General features: G+C 46.0%; 1 protein-coding gene across 7 annotated transcripts in view; it reads left to right on the top strand.

Annotated features, from left to right (window-relative positions):
- The window catches only part of IRAG2 (inositol 1,4,5-triphosphate receptor associated 2), a 1,211,571-nt gene that overhangs the window by 823,784 nt on the left and 367,401 nt on the right, over positions 1-20,386 (top strand). For all 7 annotated transcript variants that reach the window (XM_085652757.1, XM_085652760.1, XM_085652761.1 and 4 more), the window contains 2 exons: positions 8,071-8,227; positions 8,568-8,646. In XM_085652757.1, the coding sequence (XP_085508883.1) occupies positions 8,071-8,227; positions 8,568-8,646 (236 nt within the window). The remainder of the gene's footprint in view (positions 1-8,070; positions 8,228-8,567; positions 8,647-20,386) is intronic.

Genomic DNA, 20,386 nt, shown 5'->3' on the forward strand with positions numbered 1-20,386 from the left:
ACCTGATAATAGTTTAATACTCACCAATAATAGAGAAGAATAAAATGGGGGTAATTCAGCAGTCACCTGAAAAGCTGACTGCATTTTACACAGTAATTGCCCCAGTCTTATTAGAAATGGGAGAAGCAGCTGCAGTGGCGGGTAACCCAGTATCTATCAACAAAGTTGCAGATTTGCATGCAGGCCTGGTATCTAAACTGGCTGAGATATTTTTCCCAAAGACACATTCCAAGTTGAAAAAACGTGTCACTCGCTCCTGATTTAATGATAATTATCGGAAGACTAAACAGGCTTTTTTAGAGGCCATTAATGCTAAAGACAAACCACTAGCCAAACACATACGGGTGTTGTATAAAGAAACCACCCGAATAGCAAAACAGACCTGGGAATTGAATAGATGGGATGCTCTAAAAACCGCCCTGTCCAACAAAGACATGAGGGAATTTTGGTCCATAGTTAGCATGGGCAGCAGTGAAGGTAACTCAGCAATAGAACCAAGCATAGCAGCAGAATCATGGGAAGCACACTTCCAGGCTCTATACATCATGAAGGAACCACTCGGCCTTTGTGATGATGCACCTATGACTCCACCAAGGGCCAATCACGAAGAAGCCACCGAGATCACCCTGCTCGAAGTTCTAAATGCAATAAACAAGCTTCCCTCTGGCAAAGCACCGAGACTGGCTAAGCTTCCGGGTTATCTTTTCTGGCAAGAACCAAAAATATGGGGACCTTACCTATGGGTTCTTTTCAATGCTATAATGAAAGGTATGCCAATCCCCGAAACCTGGGCAGGGGCAGAAATTGTCCCAGTTTTTAAAAAGGGCTCACCACTCCTGCCTGCAAACTATAGACCGATCAGCTTGATCAATTCCACACAAAAACTGTTTGCACGAATACTACTGGATCGCCTCCAGGGGTGGATGGAAGATCATGAAATATTGAGCCCATATCAAGCCTGATTCAGAAAGAACACTTCCTTCATTGACCAAATATATAGACTCCAACTCATATTTTGGAAAACGGTGAGAATGGAGGGTGGCAGCCTCTATTTCATATTTGTGGATTTGAAGACAGCTTTTGATCTGGTGCCCAGAGTTGAGTTATGGGGGGTACTTAGAGACATGGGGATCCCCTGCCATCTTCTGAGTACGCTCATTAGATTGCATGAAGAAACTTTTGCCCAACTTCCTGATTTTCAGTTGACAGAGGAGTAAGGCAGGGGTGCGTGCTCGCACCTACCCTGTTTTGCCTCTTTGTCAATGCATTGGTTGCCCAACTCACTGAGGTTAAAGACAACGATGCCCCTAAGCTAGCAGGTACAAAGGTCCCAGCAATGATGTTTGCGGATGACAGCCTTTTAATTTCAAAATTGCCTATGGGAATCCAGAGGGTTCTAGATAGTTTTGTCACCTTCTGTAACAACAGGGGGCTGGAGATTAACACCCAGAAGACCAAGTTTATGGTCTTCAACCCAGCCAAGACACTGCGCTCGAATCCTTGTCTAGATGGCACTATGGTGGGGAGGGTGTCGATATTTGAATATTTGGGTGTCACCCTGACAGAAAATATGGAGTGGGGGCCACAAATAGCCAATGCCAAGCTTAAGTTAGCCCAGACTACTGGGGTATTCAAACTCCTCAGCTAAACCCACTGGGCCTATAACAGAGATTTATAAGGTGCAAGCCAGGGCTGGGACAATGTACGGGTGGAATTATGGGGTCATTGATATTGTAGCAATGTGAGTAAAGTAGAGAACCGCTATATGAGGCAGATCCTGGGTCTCCCCTTAAGCACCCCCTAATCCCCCTACAACTGGATCTAGGAATCAGACCAATTGGGGATGAGATTGGTCTCAGACCCCTAACCTTTTGGCGTAGACTGTGAATGACTCCGGATCTGGCAGACTACCGATCAGAATTAAAAGCTATTGAGTCTTCTGGGTGTAGATAAAATCCCCTGGTTTACAAACATCCAGGATGAATGCAGTAGGTTAGGGAAGCCTAGTCTTTGAAGTAACCCAGAGGAAGCGGGTTTCGCAATCTCATGCTCCGAATTAGTAAAAACCTATCTAATGTCCAAATTTGCAGCTATCCGAGGGAGCTCAACCTTTGGACATCTGACCGCCCAATTTTTGCTAACGAAAGATTAATACGGAATTGAGCCCTTCCTGGATGATATCCAACCACACTTGGAAAGGAATTTATATTTCCAGTTTAGACATGGTACCCTTCAGCTACGTGCTTTTTTCTGTAAATGGTCAAAGACAACCTTGCGAGGGTGCCCTGCCTGCAACTGTGAGGAAGAGTCAGAGCTCCATGTTTTCTTTTTTTGCCGTGGCTACAAACTAGTAAGGCAGCTTTGGCTTATCCAGCTGTGCAGGAATCGAGGGTTCGAGCACTGTAGTGAGGCATTCAGAGTCCTGAAGACTGACACCCGCACGCCCATTGTTTTCGCTGTGTCCCGATTCCTAATTTAAATGTGGCGTAGGCGTTGGACTCTTTTTAAATCTGTTATCAAAGCCGCAAGTGCACATAATGTCCCCATCTGTTAATAGTTTCATCTAAATTTTAAAGCCTTTTATGTATCTCATCCTAATTTTATTGATGCACTAAGCTTTTACTCATTCCTTGCATGTATAACTTTTTATCCCTTAGGTGGCTTGTGATACAACCTCCCTGGATTTACCATTCTACGACCCCAACAAAGCATCTTAACCCTGTCTAAAACCAATTGTACTTTCATAGTCACAATTGAGTAGTTGTACTTGGTTTGCCTCTCTCGTTCATTGCCGTTTGTAATTGCACATAGTTTGCACATGCACTTTAATGAGGCCAATGGATCTGGACACGTGTCATTGCAGACTGTTTTATGAAATATCAAGGTGATTGCACTAGCCTTTTTGTTAGATGTATGGATTCTTTTTTCTTTAATTATTTTATCCTCTAATTAAATGTATTGTACTGTATATATACGTTTATGGTCTTAACCGAAATAACGTTTTTCTGAACTGAACTGATATTAGTTTCAAAAACAGATCAGTCAAAGGAAAAGTTTACATAGCTGAGTCAGGGCCTCCTATCTTGGGTTGGTAGAACTAGTATGATCTGCACATTGAGATCGATCCCCACGCTGCAGAACAAGTAATGGTAGTAGACGACTTGACTGTGAAGGACATTCTAGAGGGGGCTAAGAAGGTGCTCAGGGAAGAGCTAGGAAACTTGGAAGGGTGCGTACATAAAATAGAAGTCACACCAGGGGCTATACCAGTTCAGCATAAGGATAGGAGGGTCCCAATCCTGGTGAGAGATGAAGTAAGGAAAATGTTGGATAAAATGTTGGGTAATGGTGTCATCGAACAAGTTGAAACGTCAACTTGGATTTCTGCCATAATCATCACTGAGAAGGCTGATGGCAAATTATGCTTCTGTGTTGATTTGAGAAGTTTGAATCAGAACATAGTTTCCGATACATTTCCATTACCTAACATAAATGAGCTGGTTTTACTGTTGAAAGGTGGAAAATACTTTTCCAAATTGGATCTCCAGTATGGGTATCACTGAATTTGATTACATGATTCTTCTAAACACTTAACAGCATTCATTACAATGGAAGGCACTTTTCAGTTTACCAGGATGCCATTTGCGCTATCCTCAGCTGCAAGTGTTTTTCAAAGAATGATGTCAGACGTTTTCAAAGGTTTAAAGAATGTCATCCATTTCCAGGATGACATCTTAGTTGTTGGTGATAGTGTAAGCACTCACAATGTGGCTTTAAAAGAAACACTTGTGCAAGGCTGTTGGAGTCTGAACTAACACTACGCAGGGAGAAATGTGCATTCTTGGTTACTGAGGTGGAACATTTGGGCCACACTATTTCTTTTGAAGGCATGAAACCCAAAAAAGATTTACTTGCCTCAATAAGATTGGCTCCAGTCCCTCGTAAAAAAGACCAGTTGTGTTTATTTCTAGGTCTAATCAAGCCTTACTTGAAGTTTGTAAAAACATTTTGCAAGTAAACCCGAACTATTTAAAGTGCTAGTGAGGAAAGGTGCAAACTTTTGATGGGGACAGGGCAACAGAAGTGTTTTGAGTTAATAAAAGAGGAGACTTGTGGTGCAGGCATTCTTGTACCATTCAATGTTAATAGTAACACTATTGTGATGATGGATGCAAGTGACACTGGCATTGAAGCAGTATTGGCTCAAAATGTGGGTTTATTTGAGAAAACTGTCTTTTGTGTCACGCACCCTGACTGCTGTTGAGTGACACTACTCCGTTATAGAGGAGGAGGCCTTAGCACGGGCTTGGGGTGTAAAATATTTTAGAACATATGTGTGAGGACGCAGAATTATTCTTTGCACTTTTCACAAGCCTCTGTTAAAAATGTTGTCACCAGGTGGAGGAAAAAGGGTCTGTCAGATTGGCTCGGTTGGCATGCAGATTGCAGGAATAAAATTTTCAGGTGGAATTCATACCGGGCTGGCGGAATGTGCAAGCAGATTGTCACATTTGCCCTTGGATTGCAAGAATGTGGATGAGGTAGGAGTAACTAAGTGTGCAACTGAAGGGGCCATTGCCATTGCCGAAGATGTGGTCCGGTTGAGTAGTGGCGCAGTCTGTAAAGACGACTGGGTGGTTGCCATGGAGCAGGGTGAGGTTTTGAAAACTGGTAAATCTCATTCTCAAAGGTGGGAGAAGGTGGAGCACTTTGCCCAACACTGTGAGGCCATTTAATGTGGTATTGGATGAATTGTTGACAGTTGCTGATCAAATTGTTATGCAGGGAGATAAAATTGTCTCTCCATTTGGCATCCGCAGGAGATTATTTGACATAGCCCATGAAGGACACTTGGGGCAGACAGTAATAAAGAAGAGATTGAGCTGCGAATTTTGGTGGCCATGAATGAATAGTGAGACAGCTGACTGGGTTGAAAGGTGTAGTGAATGCAGTGAGTGTGAGACGATAATGAAGGTGGGAACACAAGTAAGCCTGGGCGGGTAACTACGCTGAGCCAGCAGATTTTACATAGTTTTGCACACTCTGCGTTCCGTTGCGAACGTGGAGTTTAGACAAAACTGTGACTTGGTGGCGGAGCGTAGTTAGCCAGCCCCGCCACCCTCCCAAAGTAATTATAAAGTACGAAAAAAGGCAGTTACCTGCCGTGGCTGCCTCCTTCCGCGTCCTCACTGTTCTTTTTCTCTGATAACCCTTACATTGTACGTCTTGCACATGCGCACGTGCAAGACACACAACGTAGGGGTTATCAGAGAAAAAGAATGGCAAGGAAGAGTAAGGAGAGCGGCCATGAGGAGGAGGAGGAAGCCACAGCAGTTAAGTGCCTTTTTTCTTACATTTTGACTTTGGGAGGGAGCGAAGCGGAGCTCCATGGAGTAGTTTTCCAACTCCATGGAACTCCGCATAGCGGCACTACGCCTGCTCTGCCTCGGTTTAAACACAAGTTGTAACAGGTTCAACTCATGATTCTGGAAAGGTGCGGCATAGCGTGTCTCGATTTCATTGGTCCCATGGCCGGAGTCGAGCATAACAAGAGATTTAGTATTGTTCAAATGGATGTTCATTCAAGGTGGCTGATTGTGTGTTAGTTACGATCAGAGTTACTATAAAGGTTTTACGTGAAATATTTTAAGAGGATGACTATCTGGCTGCACTTGTAACAGACAGTGGTACACAGTTGACTTCAGGAGAGATGAGACAGCTCTTGTGCTTCTATGAAATCAACCACTCTTGTACTGTGCTTTATAATCCACAATCCAATGGAATCATGGAGAGACCAAACCGCATGGTTATGGGTGCAATTGAGTTGGCTTTATCCAATAACTTAGAAGTCGAGGAAGCCATTTGTGACTTGGAATGGGCTTATCACACCACTGAGAATGCTTCTACCAATGTGGTGTGTTTTGTTGACATGAGAGGGAGAAAACCTTCAAACAAGCTAATATCATCTTGGATAGGAGAGTTGGTTGAGGGGAAAGGAAAGAACATCAGTAGCAAGAGGGTTTCACCCAGTGTTCCTGGCGATTGTAAGAGTCTGTCGAGCATTCACAGAGGGGATTGGGTTAAAGCGAGGTCTGGATGTTTGCAGAGTAGTTTGAGGAAGTTTTGTAGTCCTTTTCAAGTTGAGGAGGTTTATCAGTGGCATGTGGTGTTGGTCAATGGGGAAAGATGGAATTTGCTTAGGGTGGCTAAATATTGTTCAAGTGACAAGTCACCCAGGAGGAGTGAAGAGGGAGGTGCTTGTGCTGGTTACATGTTAACGCAGGATCACCAGTTATCCTACTATTAGAGTGCACCTTCTTTTTTCTGTGCAGTTGTTAAGTAATCCTCACGTGAGTGAAAGTTTGAGAGTTGCTGGACAGAATGGTGATAATTTGGAAAATTATCGGAGCATCAATGTTGGTGATCAGGATGTACCTTGTCGTCAAAATACTTAATATTGTCAGAGACCTCTGCGAGTTAGGAGGCCTCCAGATTACTTGAAAGATTTTATGGTGGAGTACTCCATTCTTTACTGTCCTCATTGTTTTCATGTACCAATGGTGAAAGTATACTAAGCAGAGTTGTATTGTTGCTTAATTAATTTTGTGGTTTCACAACATTCATTTACAAGTGTGTACACTTTATTCGGTTTACGCCGTACAATTTTGGTTCATGTTTGTTTTTCTTGCATTACATTTCATTGCTATATTCTTGTTTGCTATTTTCTTTTCCTTACAGGTCATGCATTTGCTTTATTCGCTCTCCTGCTTTTTATTCTTTCTTTTATTTTGAAAACCCTAACAAGATTACCCGATCTCCTGTGTTGAGGGTAGGGGGATATGTTGTAATCTTGCCTGTACAGTTGTGCTGTCGACATGTAGAACCTTCATGTATGGAGGTTCTATTGTCCTGGTGCTGTCCTCGTAGCTCAGCAGCTTTGTCAGTTGCCGCTGGCTGTTGAGGAGCACCACGGTCTTCATGTGCTGTTATTGAATAAACCACTGATAATGACCACATCGGCTTCCGTGCGAGTTACTATACATCTCTTGTATGATCTTGCTACTTCCCTTATCCCAGGTTTGTGTGTTTGATCCTCCCGGCCTTAGACTCTATTGAAGATCGATTCCAGGTTACATTTCCTTGTTTAGCCAACCTCCTTTTCTGATAGGGATCTGGAGGCTTCAGTTTCCAAGTTGAGGCCAATCGTCCCGGTCACACCCGCCTCCGTTCCCTTGATGTCTTGATGCCAGTGGCTTCTGCAAAACAGGTCCCCACTGACAGCTTGTAGGAGATACCTGCACAGTGAATAACCTGCAGGTGATATGGTACAGTGCATAAAAAAGGGGGCTAGGTCCTGCTTCATTAATGAGTTAGGGTGAAGAAGCAGCAAAGTCATTGGTAAAAGGATATCTCTCACTTTAAAATAATCCTTGTATGGACTGCTAGCAGTATAGCTTTAGTGATGTAGGTAACTTAAACTCTTTCGATATAAGTGACTACCATCTGGGGTAAATGTCTGAAACGTCAAAGGAAACTGTATGCACAATGCCTTCAACTTTTTCCGCATCCCATTGTGTATGTTGTCGATGTACAGAGAAAGGTTTGAAATTGCACTGTCTGGATGGAACCTTTTTAAGGATCCATATTAACCAATCAGAAACGGGGTATTAAGCTTGTTGAGTGCTAAGGCAGCAGAAGTATGCAAATTTAACACGTGACAATCCATTTTGGTGGGATTTTGCTGGTGGCTATTTAAGAAGAAAATAACTTAAAGTGCACACACCATGGGCACTAAATACGAATATTTGGAATTGTCGTTAAATGCACTGAGTGAAATGGCCTTAGATTAGATCCATTTGCATGCAATATTAGTGTGGGTACGCCCCCCATTCATGATTACTATCACTGCTATACGTTTTATTTGCTTCTTGGTTTGTCATTCCTGTTGCTGCTGAGCTCCGCAAAGAGGGGCAAATGTAAGGGTTGTGCCAGGAGAAGCATTTGTGTTTTTAGGACCTACACATTCAAGTTAAAAAATATATATATATATATATTTATTTTTTTACATAGATGCATTAACCCTGGAAATTCTTCCGCTGAAACCTAAATTGCAGACTTCAGAACAAAATAGGCATTTGGGAACTGCAACTCTGCCCACATTTGAAAAAACTGAATTTCTGTTCAAAAGGTCTCCGTCGCAAGAGAAAGTTGTATGTGACATAACCAAGTAAGACAAAACCAGTTGAATTTTAGAATGAACTAATTAAGATGTGTATTTGGTGGCAGGTTGCAGGTGTTTTTCCAGGTGATAGATGTATGTGCACTGTTGTGTTTTCAAGAGTGGGCAGGCACCTTTGCATTGCAAATGCTGTTCTGTGTACCTGTGCAGAGTGGCCCATTGTCCTTGACTTCCTTGTGTTTGGCGTTGCCTGCTCGGTTCTATGTGCTTCACGTGAAGTGCCACTGAGCCTTACTCCATGTTAACTATGCTCCCGAGGTTTGATGGCTGTTCCTTGTCCTTGCTGACTTGGCATGCACTTTCCCTCCTTCTGTTTTCTAACTCGCAGGTGTGAAGTGTTCTCAGTTGGCTCCCAGACAGATGCAGGGCTTCCGGCCATCACCACAATGGCTTCTCAATGTGCAGAGGTGAGTTTGGGATCTTCTTGACTAACAGGTTGAACCATGTTACAGCATCGTTAAGTCCTGCTACTCACTGGGTAGAAAGCAGTAGGTGGATAAATGTCCTTGCTCTTCACTGCACCTGCTAGTCACCATGAGATGTATTGAGCTGGGCGTGAAGCATCCAAGCACCGTTCCTGTGCCCACCCCACTCCGATGCGCCAAGTAACTAGAAGTCTAATACATGCATAACTGCTTTGTTGAAGCGTGGTTAGGAATGAGTGCTTGGTATCACCAAAAGTGAACTGTGCGTTCTACTTAATCAACAGATGGACCATGAGTACCCCACGGAGAACCTTGTCCCTGAGTTGTCTGCATAAATTCAACTCACTGCCCCCTCCACACCTTTAGGTAAATAGTAAGTGATGGGGTGTGCCATGGTGCGCTGTGAGCCTGACTGCTCCTCAACACCTGCCCTCCAAGCCTACAAATGTGATTGGACGGGGATCTCTTCTCGGTCATGACAAAGTATCTTATGAAGAACTTCTGGCCCAGTGTTTACCTAAATGTCCCCTCCTTGATTTTACCAGTTCCTAAGTACCTCCCTGTCTTGGCTCAGGTCTGCTGTTCTGCTTTAATTATAGGGCACTTACTTTTACGCCACTTGGCCTTTAATCTCCGATTTAGTTGTTTCATTACTTTGAACTCCGTGGAGAGCCACGGAGAATTGTGAGATTGGACACGAGTCTTGGGAAGAGCAGTTTGAGTCAACAAGCCTTTCATCTCCACAGTGATGAAAAGCCACACTCAGTGCATCTGTTCTACCGCTGAGGACAAGGAGGGTACACTATGGCTGTTTCAGCTGCTCCTCTTGATGTGAAGGTAGGCCTTGTTCAGGATTTGAAAATTAGTGGAGGGCAACTTTGGAACGTCTTGAAGGTTCAGAGAAAAGTAAGTCAAGAAATGATGAGTCGAAAAGCAGGAATGTATTACTGTAGTACTGAAGCATTGTTGCTGTGTGGCATTAAGGATGCTTTTAGATGTGGTTATGGCCGTGTGCTATATCGACAAACTGTTATCTGGTAAGTGTCGGGTGAAATCTACACGGGAGGCGAGAGGGGACCCAGGAAACAAGCCAGATGCGTGCGGGCGTGTCCATGAGAAGACTGGCGCTCCCGGGGCGTCACATAAAATGATGACGCTGCCCTCCAGAATGTGGTGAGGGCCTCGAAGGCTCCCATAGCACCTAGAAATGCTTAGTGGTTACCTTACATAGGTGCCCCGCTAAAACTTGATCACGGCGGCGGCCAGCTGCAATCGTACAGAGAGGAGACCTCACCCACCCGTTACCGTTTACTCACTTCCCTTCACACGCACCCTTTCTTTAAACGCACCTTGTAAACAGTACTTCAATAATCGACGTGGGATATGCTTGGGGACAGTGCCTAGACGACGGTTGGTGGTATATAGCGCTATGTAGAGGAATAACTAGGCTTACGTCGTTCAAACTACAACCTCCGGAATTCCCTAATTGCAATACCTCCAATCCACTTTTTTCATGACTTGTAAATTATGTCGTTTACCATTATTTTTGTAAAAATTGAACCTACCTTGACTAAGATTGGTGCAGCTTACTGGCGCAAATAGGAAATGAGACATTGCGGCCCTCCTGAGTGCGCCTCAGAGCAGTGTCGTGTCTGCGCGAGGAGCCGGGCTTGGAGCTCTTTCAGCGAGGCCCCGGCGGAGCTCACAGGCACGTGGTGGTCATGTGTCTCGCACGCGGTTATAGCAATGATTGAAACTCACGCCCCTCTCATCAGCCTTACCCCTTTACCTGTGTACATACATATGTGGCGTTGCTTTCTTCACTCGGCTGCGCTGCCTTTCGAAGTGACCTTTCGGACCATCCTCAGAAAAGCATCATCTTACTCTTTTCACTGCTAATTTAGGTGGATTGTGATCCTTTTAATACCTTATTTCCTCATCTTCATAGTTGAGTGTTACGGACCCGCTGCTATCATTTGTTTCTTAAGAATGCAAAGATAAAAATGCAATAAATGTGCAAGTCTTTCTCGAAACGGTTCTGAAAGTAGTAGAGCTGGTTTACGAGGTCTAGACAGGAACATTCATCACGGCTGAATACATTTCTCTTTTTGGCAGAATGCACTGATGCGTTACATAAACTTCAGCACAGGACCCCAGCGCATAGGCGAAAGCTGCCAGCCCTGCGCGTGCCGGTTTTGCATAGAGAGAGTAGCGTCTCCGTCGAAACCAGGTGGCTAGGAAAATGTGTCAAAGGCAGGGTCGGAGAGAATTTGAATATTGTGGGAACAGGAAGAGAGTTCAGAACATTGCTTGCCTTGCAGACACCTAGGCTGCGCTTGAATACTTTGACATAATGCGCAGTGAGTATTTCTTGTTGCAATTTATCCAGGTTTCATTCATGTCGGTGAAAATTTTTATTATTTTATTAAGGGATTTAGCTTTGGTCCAAGCGGGATTTATATCTTAATCATTTGGACATGCCTTTTTTTATTCTGTTTAGGTGCCCCGAAGCAACCTTACGGCGACATGCAGCGCTTTGCAAAATGGGTCCCTCAATTATTAATGCATTTACTTTGGTCGTTTGTATGGCAGGTTCGGCTCTATTCAGTTTGCTTTCTGATTTTCCGGAATTTTTTTGTGTAATTTTAATTTCTCTTCACATAGTGGGGTTGTTTTCGATATTGCTTTATTTTCATTCAGTGGAAGCTGCGATTGACCGATTCGAACGTAGACTTTGCATTGCAGATGTAACGCCATGTGTAGTATACATCCATTGTGCTTTTACAATATAGATTTGTTTTTTTGTTCGATACTACTGACATACAAATCACGTTCTGCTCTGTAACGATTGAACGCTTCCTTTTAATAATGCTATTTTAATACAGTTTTACCCGTGTTTATTATTTTGTGTTCATTCCAAGTTTTCGCAGAGTTCAGGTATATGGTTATTCTAATTTGAAGACGTAGTTTTCTCCTCCATTCTTAATTCATTTTCATTTATAGCGTTGGAATGTGTCCCGTAACCGCTTTACATTTTACTAAGGGCACATGTTGCCTTTCTGCAGTGCTCCATCGCCGGTATGCAGCTCGATGCTATTTCTGGGAGAGCTATCCCAAAGATGAACTAGAAGTGATCTGAAGGTGCTGGCTGCTTCAGGGGCCCGATGGAAAGCCATCAATGCAGGCATTATTTGCGTTGATTCTTGCAATCTTAACTTTGGCGAATTTGGGTAATTGGATGGGATACTCACAAAACCGCGTTTCAGTAGAGTTTTCGCACAGACAGTTTCCTGAAAAAGGACCACAGTGTGATCGATGTGGTCAAATGGATTTCGAGATGCTGTTGAAATATGCAATAAAATAGAACCTACTAAAATTTAAATGTATTCTTTACATTAAGATTCCAATTCAATGTAGTAATGCTGCACTTTGGAATTTTCAGACAAGGACAGGGCAAAATAAATGATTTGACTGCAAATAAATAACCTTGCTCCCACGTATTGTTTCTCGGGATGTGAGTCACGCAGTATTGTTTACAATTTCGTTCTCTTGTGACATTATTGAGAACTGCTTGTGTGAAAAAAGGGAATTCGAAGTGGTTAATGTTGATGTGAAAAGTTTTTTTGATAAGGCGATTTCATTTCCACCGGGGGTGAGGGAAGAAATAAAAGATTAGATAAACGTGCAAAATATGTTCTATGATAATTCAAGGTGGCAGACAAGAAGCTCCTTATCAAGGCCCTACATGCTTAGCGGACCGTTACAGCCAAATCCTTCCCACACTGGTGCACACGGACCAGTGCGGCTTCGTTCCCCGGCGTAACACCTCACATAACTTGCGCCGTTTTTTCCACGTTCAGGATCAGGCGAAAGGACGATTTCCCAGAGCAGCATGCCTGGTCCTGGACCTGGAGAAGGCGTTTGATACCCTGCAGTGGTGGTATCTATTCGAGGTCTTGCAGCAGATCGGTGTTGGTCCCACGTTGCTAGCCTATACTCGACTCCTGTACGGAGGCCTCACCTCCAGGGTGAGACTTGGCAAACTTATATCGGCACCGTTCCCAGTGACCCGCGGAACCAGGCAGGGGTGCCCCCTCTCTCCTCTCCGCCCTGGCGATGGAGCCCCTGGCCATACGACTGCGACGGGAGGGGGAGGCATGGGGGATACCCATAGCGGACGTCACCCACTGTGTGTCACTATATGCGGATGATCTCCTGATATATGTCCGCGACATCACAGCCGATCTCACACCCATCTGGACGACACTTCGGGAGTACGAAGGGCTATCGGGACTCCGGGTCAACTGGGAGAAATCGTCCATCTTCCCTCTGGGCGTCCAGACGGAACCCCTAGAGATAACCCTAGGCGATCAGACGCTGAGATGGGATGGAACGGCCCCCAGATACCTAGGGGTGCGCCTATATCATTCCCCCGGTGACCTCTTCGAGGGGAACCACCGAAGAGCACTGACGAGCCTACGATCGGCGGTAGGGTTTTGGAAGACATTGCCACTAGCTCCCATAGGACGTGTCGCTCTGGCAAAAATGATTATGGTCCCGAGACTGCTCTACTTCTTTACAAACCTCCCTATTATCCCGCCGCGGTCCTTCTTTCGGGAACTGGACTCGCTGTTGACGGCTCTGATATGGGGGGGCGGCCGACACCGAGTAGCGCTGCGCACACTGTACCTCCCCACGACGGCCGGGGGCCTGGGGGCGCCCTCCTTTGAATCATACTTCCTCGCGGCACAGCTCCAGTGGCTGTCCCACTGGATGGCGGAGAGACAAGTGGGGGAGACGATCACGGAGAGAGGCAAACTACCTATGCCTGAGATCCGCCGACTGCTCATGCCGGGCTCCAAACCGACGCGCACGCATCCACTCCAGGTCACCATCGCCCGCAGATGCATGATGAGGGTCCATCGCATGTCAACGTGCAAGCCACTATACTCCCCTCTGCTCCCCCTGGTGGGCTTCCCCCGACAGAGCGGATGCTTCACCGCGAGGGCCCTCCCGGTGTGGACAGATCATGGGATCACGGAAGTGGAGGCGTTGTTTCAAGAAGGGCAACTGAGGACATTTGAGCAATTGATGGAGTGGCAAGATCTCCCCCAGGGGCAATTTCTGACACACAGACAGCTGCTGATGAGTGGCGACCGTTTCTGGCGCGCGCGCAATGGGGAACCCCCGACACATCCGGTGCTACACGCGATGCTGCGTATGGGAGCAGGCAGCCATCTCATTACCTGGCTTTATAAAGCGATCCGGGAGCTCACAGACACCACCCTGGACAAACTACGGGAGACGTGGGAAGACGACGCAGGCAGGGCATTCCATGATGCGGAGTGGCGCAAAGCCCTGGAGTCACCGAAAAAAGTGGCCAGGAACGCGCGCTTTAAAAATATTCAATTTAATATCCTACATCGGGCGTACCTCACCCCAGCCAAACTCCACCGGTTTTACCCCGATACACAATTGAAATGTCCCCGCTGCCACCAGGTAGACGCCGACTTCAAACATATGTTTTGGGTCTGCCCCGCCGTACAACGTTTCTGGGGCGGAGTACACCGAGCCGTTCGAGCCGCGACCGAACTCCAGTCCACCCCCACATGGGAGGAATGTGCACTGGGGATCGCCCCGAAGAGGAAATCCGCGAAGGTACAGCGGAAATTCACCTCCTTGGCCCATCTCCTCGCGAAGAGAAACATCGCAATGCATTGGAGGGCCCCAGAGGGGCCGTCTGGCCCGGCGTGGGTGGGCGCGGTACTCAAGTGGGGAGCAGCGGAGGAGGAACTGCTACGAGAGGAGGAGGCGAAGGGCACCCGCAAACACCCGATATCCATGGAGTGGGCACAACTCCTCATCCAGTTTAAGCAAGCAGACATAACAGGGGACACCCCAGACACGTCACAGCCCACCCCCCGGCGACCCCCCCCGGGTCAACGGAGGACACAAACAACCCGTAGGAAAGACAACATACCCAGCGGCGAAGGCGTGTGCAGGCCCGGTCCCCCGGCTGGGCGTTAAATGGCAACCCGACCACCCACCCCCTCCCCCCTCCCTCCCCCTGGGGAGCCTTAAAGCACACCGCATACACCTACCACCAACCCGTACATACTGTGTCATAGGAGCACCTCGTCCGCCGGCCTCACGTCCCCCCTCCCCCCCTTCCACACTTCACTCACTTCCTCCCTTCCTCCCATAAGATACCCAGTTTCGGGGCCCCCCCCTACCCCAGGGCCCGTTCCAAGCCGCCTCACAGGCGTAGATAATCCCAGTTGGCGGTTTACATACTGTTGTTCTAGTTACACGACATGCTAGGGAATTTGAGACAAGAGGGGACGCTATATAGACCGTGATGGGAAGATAAAGTTACCCCTGATCGAGACGGAAGATATAGACACGACCAGGGAGTTAGACAGGGGGACCAGATGGAACCGGCACAGGGGAAGACAGGTCTCTCGGACCATCGGGGAAGACCCGATGACTAATGGACTACAGCTTCCACACACTATGTCTTTCCCAATGGCCCAGAATGTTTCAATACAGCGATTCAGGTTTATAACTGTGAATGTTTCATATGATGTAATATATGCAAAACCCTAATAAAAACATGTCAAAAAATAAATAAAAATCAAGGCCCTACATGCAATATACTTTATTTTGGAGTCCCCTCACTGTGCGTCATGAAGCTGCTGTCCTGTTTACTCTCGGGGACTAATTGAATGGCTGTAGCCAAGGCAATGTGGGGCAGATTCAAACAAATGTCTAAAGGTACAGATCGTACATTTATGGCCACGAGTTGTGTAGACATATGCCTATAAGCTCATTGACAAAACTTAATGTATCAAACCTAAAACATGAACAAATATCCGATTTCTGGGTGTACTCCTACTCACCATTAATTTATTGGAATTTTTATAGCATAAAAACGACCCTGGAACATCAGAGCGCCTTACACAGAACTGGTTTAGAAAATCTGTGAATAATGGCAATACATGGACAGCATGTGTAATACTACTGCTGATATACCTCTTCAAACCGCCGCCCCCCACTCCCCCTGTTGTGTCGCAGCTGTGACGTAACAGCAGCGGCCGTAGTGGTGCCCCAAGTGTACATCCCCACGGGGGTCTTGTTAGCACTCCCCTGTCGTGACCAGGCAGTATGGTATGGTCCTGGGTCACGTGGTACATTGTTAATAAAGCAGGCCACTGTGGACATGACGTCAGGAGACGCGTGTATGCGGCAACCATTCAAAGCAACCCCTGTGGCTCCATGGCATTTATTAAGGCCTCACCTCCTATTACCGGAGTATCATCCTGATAGTGCCTGGGCAGCAGGGCACTACATAACACCCCCTTACTTGCCCACTGATTTATCGCCTCTGCAGCCTTGTGAACAATGTGGCAACTGGCAGCTATCAGGCTGTACACTATCTTGCAGCCCTGTCTTGATGTGTATACAGATTGCGCACCCCAAGGAGAAAGCACCACGTAACGCCGTGAACCCCACTGGCCGTGGTCTCGGTATGTTCACCTCCACTCAGATGCGTGAGATGTGGTGCGATGCGTAGGAGTGCCGGGGGTGAAGCGGGTCCTTTCTGTAGCGCTAGCCGCACCGGCCTAATGCCAACCTCCTCTGCGCATGCGGGAGGAACGGCAGCACTGGCCTGTCACCCCCTGACGCAACCGCTCCCCCGACTCCCCGCATTTTGTCCGCTAGCTCTCTAACACCTTGCCTACGCAGATGATGATGATGATTTACTAAATTTAACCAAGCTTGGTCTGAGCAGATTACTACTCGAAATGTCAGAATTCTTATCAGCAAATAAACTAGAAATCAACATATCAAAACCAAATACAATGCTTATCAGTAACCGGGCAGCAATTCATCATAACATCTGGCTAGAACGCAAACCCTTGGAGAAAGTACACAGCTATAATTATCTGGGATTTTACTTTGACAACAAACTGACCCACCATGAGCAGAACAATTATATGTCTCGGCGTGCATGCACACTAGCCTTCGCATGCAGATCATTGGCAGAGAAACTTGAGGGTCCATGGTTCAGACCACTGTTGTCGGTTATAACAGCCAAAACGCTCCCAACTTTAACCTACGCTAGTGCTGCCTTACGCAGGCAAGATTCAGCACTTCTTAACTAAACAACTAGCACTTTCAAAAAGGTTTTTCAACTTCCCCGGTCTGCTTCGCCAGCGCAAGTGCGGTTGGAGGTTGGGCTAATGAATGAAACAATAGGCAGCTTGTACACAGCCATAAAGGTCTGGTAGCATATACAACAAAATAAGGAGAACTCTGGCCTTAATGAAGCATTATGGTCAAAATTTGAGAAAGATAAAATAAAATCAGTGTTCAACCAATTCCTGTACAGTGCACTTAAATCGACCTGCACTACTGACCTTTGAAACAAAAACATGCCTTTCTCAACATTTGAGCTAGCCCTAAATAAAGCTGCAAAATTTCATTCATTAATACTGGACAAAATAACTTTTAGCTTGAGATCCCACGCTTGGACGGTGAATAACAACTACAAAGTTCTCAAAGAGAACGGCTCATCGAGCCCTTACGCTTTCTGTTCAGCAACGAATGGCTCTGGGCTTTGGAATGCATCCCTCACTCTCAGATGCTCCAAGCTGGAGAAGCACTGACTCGAAAGCGTGTCTCCTCTGCGGCATCCAAAAAGAGGATCTCATCCATTGGATATGCATTTGCCAGAAACTGCACACTGCACTTAGAAAAGCCTTTCTGGCAGATGAAGACGGATCTGCCATAACGTAAGGGCTAGATCATTCGGACCCCCAAATGAACTGTAAATTGATCAAATTCCTCCGAGTACACGAACAGGCTGTGAAATCTAAGGCCCATTAGGGGTTTTCTCCCTGGAGGCTAAAAGCCATTTGTAAACCGAACTGTTGGACCACCTCCCTAAGAAAAGGGGAGTTTACGTCCCGCTTATTCAGCGACCTGGTGGTAATTACACATAAATCTCCATAAGGACGTTGATTGGGTAACTGGTAGACCTTGGATTCAGAGACTTATGGGCTTGACTAAATCAGAAAAAATATCCTTGGTCAAAAACGCATTTAATTAGTTTATCACTGGAGTTTTTAATTTGCGCTTTTTAGCCTAATCTTGATGTATACTATTTGTTGAAACATTTCAATCAAAAACACTCTATCTAAATTAGGTAATATATTATGGGACTTTTTACTGTAATCTTGGTAATCGGTTTTAAATCTTTGTTTTTATTAATAATGTATGTGGTAAAATTGTTATGATTTTAATTAACTAAACAATAAACTTTACTTACTGCGGATATAATAAAACACGAGCAGTATAATACATTTGGGATAGGCATTTAAGAGCGATAGCACATGAGCAGTATAATGAATTAGGAATAGACATCTATGGCAAGGAGTTAAGCAGTTACTGAATATGGTGAGGACCATAGAACTAATACAATAGGCCAATAGATGAATGACGAACAGAAAAAAAAAATCAGTAAAATGAGATTGAGGAATTCTCGACTAGTATAAGGTGACTCAAAGTGCATTTTACTTCTGATAGGGAAGTCACCCTTAGAATAATTGACTGCCAGTAAAGCTTTAAATTTATCAGTAAGGGGTGGAAGAATCCTTCTGTGAGGGAACCGTGGATGGTTGTCCAGCGGTGGAGTGCATAGTGGGGCTTCTGTTCATTTCAAGAGATTTTACCCGTCTATGTAAGTTGTTACGAGTCAAATGATTTGAGGCCATATATAGTTGGGTATTCTGCTTGTGAGCCAGGCAACTGCCATTACCAGATATTCTATTTTGGTAGACAGAAGTACCAGAACTTGGAGAGCTCGGATTATCTGGAGAATCTTTCTAATAGGGATTGGATAGGGGTCTAAGACGGACTGAGAGTGGGAGTGGGGGGTGGGTACGGAGGAAAAAAAGCAGGAGGGTTAAAGGCATGGTCATTGAAGACGAATTGAGAGACTGATGGGTTAGCCATGGTATGGTGATTCAAGAATTAACTCCAGCCCAGCAGAAAGGAAGAGGGTGGGGCAGGGTGCCAGAGGTCTAGCAGGGAGGGATATGTGGTCCGAGATCTCTGAGAGACTGGCGGAACATAGGGAAGTGAAGATCACATTTTGGTTCTCATCTGAGGCGTGTACCATGGTATTCCCGTTGTCTTAAATGGAGTTAGATGAACCTGGCTAAGTGAGGATGGGATGGAAGAGAGTTTCTCTCTCTAAGGAATTTGGGAATTTACGAGAGCTGTTTAGAACTCTACCAAAGAAAAACAACCACAGGGAAGAGTGATGAGAGAAAAACACGAGGCCTCTTTAGACACAGCATCTCTCAGTTAGCAGTTCGTCAGGAAGCGCAGTACCATCATAAAGTTGTGCCTGAGAGAACTGTGCCGTTGCAACATCCAGAAGCTCTGTGTGAGCAGACTCTGCCTCTGTTTCATATTGAAGCTGTGCCCATGCGGAATGTGCCATTGTGAAGTTGTGCCTGAGCAGACTGTGTTATGTTATGTTGACCTCCATTTATAACGTGCACGGCTACTCGAAAGTGTTCCTGCACGATAGCCAAATGGTAGGAGAGGGAAAAAGAAATGGCCTAGCAGAAGATTACTTAAATACGGGGCCGGACTGGGACCCAAAACCGGCCCTGGGAAAGTGCTTGGCCGGCCCCCCACCCCACCCCAGGCTTTGGGGGGCCGCCGAGCTCTTTGCCACGGCCGGTTTTCGGCCGATTTTGCTACAGGGCCGATTTTCCAGCTAACCTGCAAAAACGGCCCTGTAACAAAAAAGCGGCCTCTAGGGGCCCAAAACCGGCCCCCACCCGTGCGGCGCACCGGGGGATTGCCCGGTGCCCGCTACGGCCAGTCCAGCCCTGCTTAAATAGCAGGGTTTTGAACTGTTTTTTAAACACCCTGAGGCTCTCAATGTTTCGTAATTCAAAGGGCAGGGCATTCCAAGCCCTGGCCGCTTTAACAGAAAGAGAGCAACCGCCTAACCTAGTCTGGCGGAACCTAGGAACCACAGCAAGGCATTGGCCTGTAGAACGAAGATGTTGAGACGGCTCATAGAACAAAAACCGTCTCCTAAGGTATTGAGGCCCCACCTTGTAGAGGGCACTATGGACTAATGTCAGGGTCTTAAACCGTACTCGCTGCTCAACCGGAAGCCAATGTAGATTTCGAATGTTCTGACTAGAACTGGATCTGCCTGGCGTATCCAACAAGATTCTAGCCGTCACATTCTGGACAATCTGTAACTTTTTTAGCTGATATGCCGGGAGACCAATGTACAGGGCGTTGGCATAATCTAACCTTGACAAGATGAGCGCGCGGGTCATCATTTCCTTAGCCCTTTTCGGTAAAAGAGGCAAAAACGTCTTTAGGCGTTTCAGTGTGCCAAAGCACACACCCGCTAGTTTGTTAATCTGAGCAGAAATCTCAAATCCTCACCAAACAAGACCCCCATATTTTTTGCTGGACATCCAGAAGAACTAGGCATAGGATAACCCACAGGCCTATCTTCTCTAAAATGTGGGGGGAAGGACCCATAGAGGAGCACTTCCGATTTCTCCTCATTGCACTTCAATTGGGCCTTTGCAAGCCACTTAAAGACCTCCACAAGACAATTCTTGGCAATGGTCGGAGAGGAGTCTGTTTTACTCCACATGAATAGGAGCTGGGTATTGTC

This window comes from Triturus cristatus, chromosome 4_1, assembly GCF_964204655.1.
Source record: "Triturus cristatus chromosome 4_1, aTriCri1.1, whole genome shotgun sequence".
Taxonomy (NCBI): domain Eukaryota; kingdom Metazoa; phylum Chordata; class Amphibia; order Caudata; family Salamandridae; genus Triturus; species Triturus cristatus.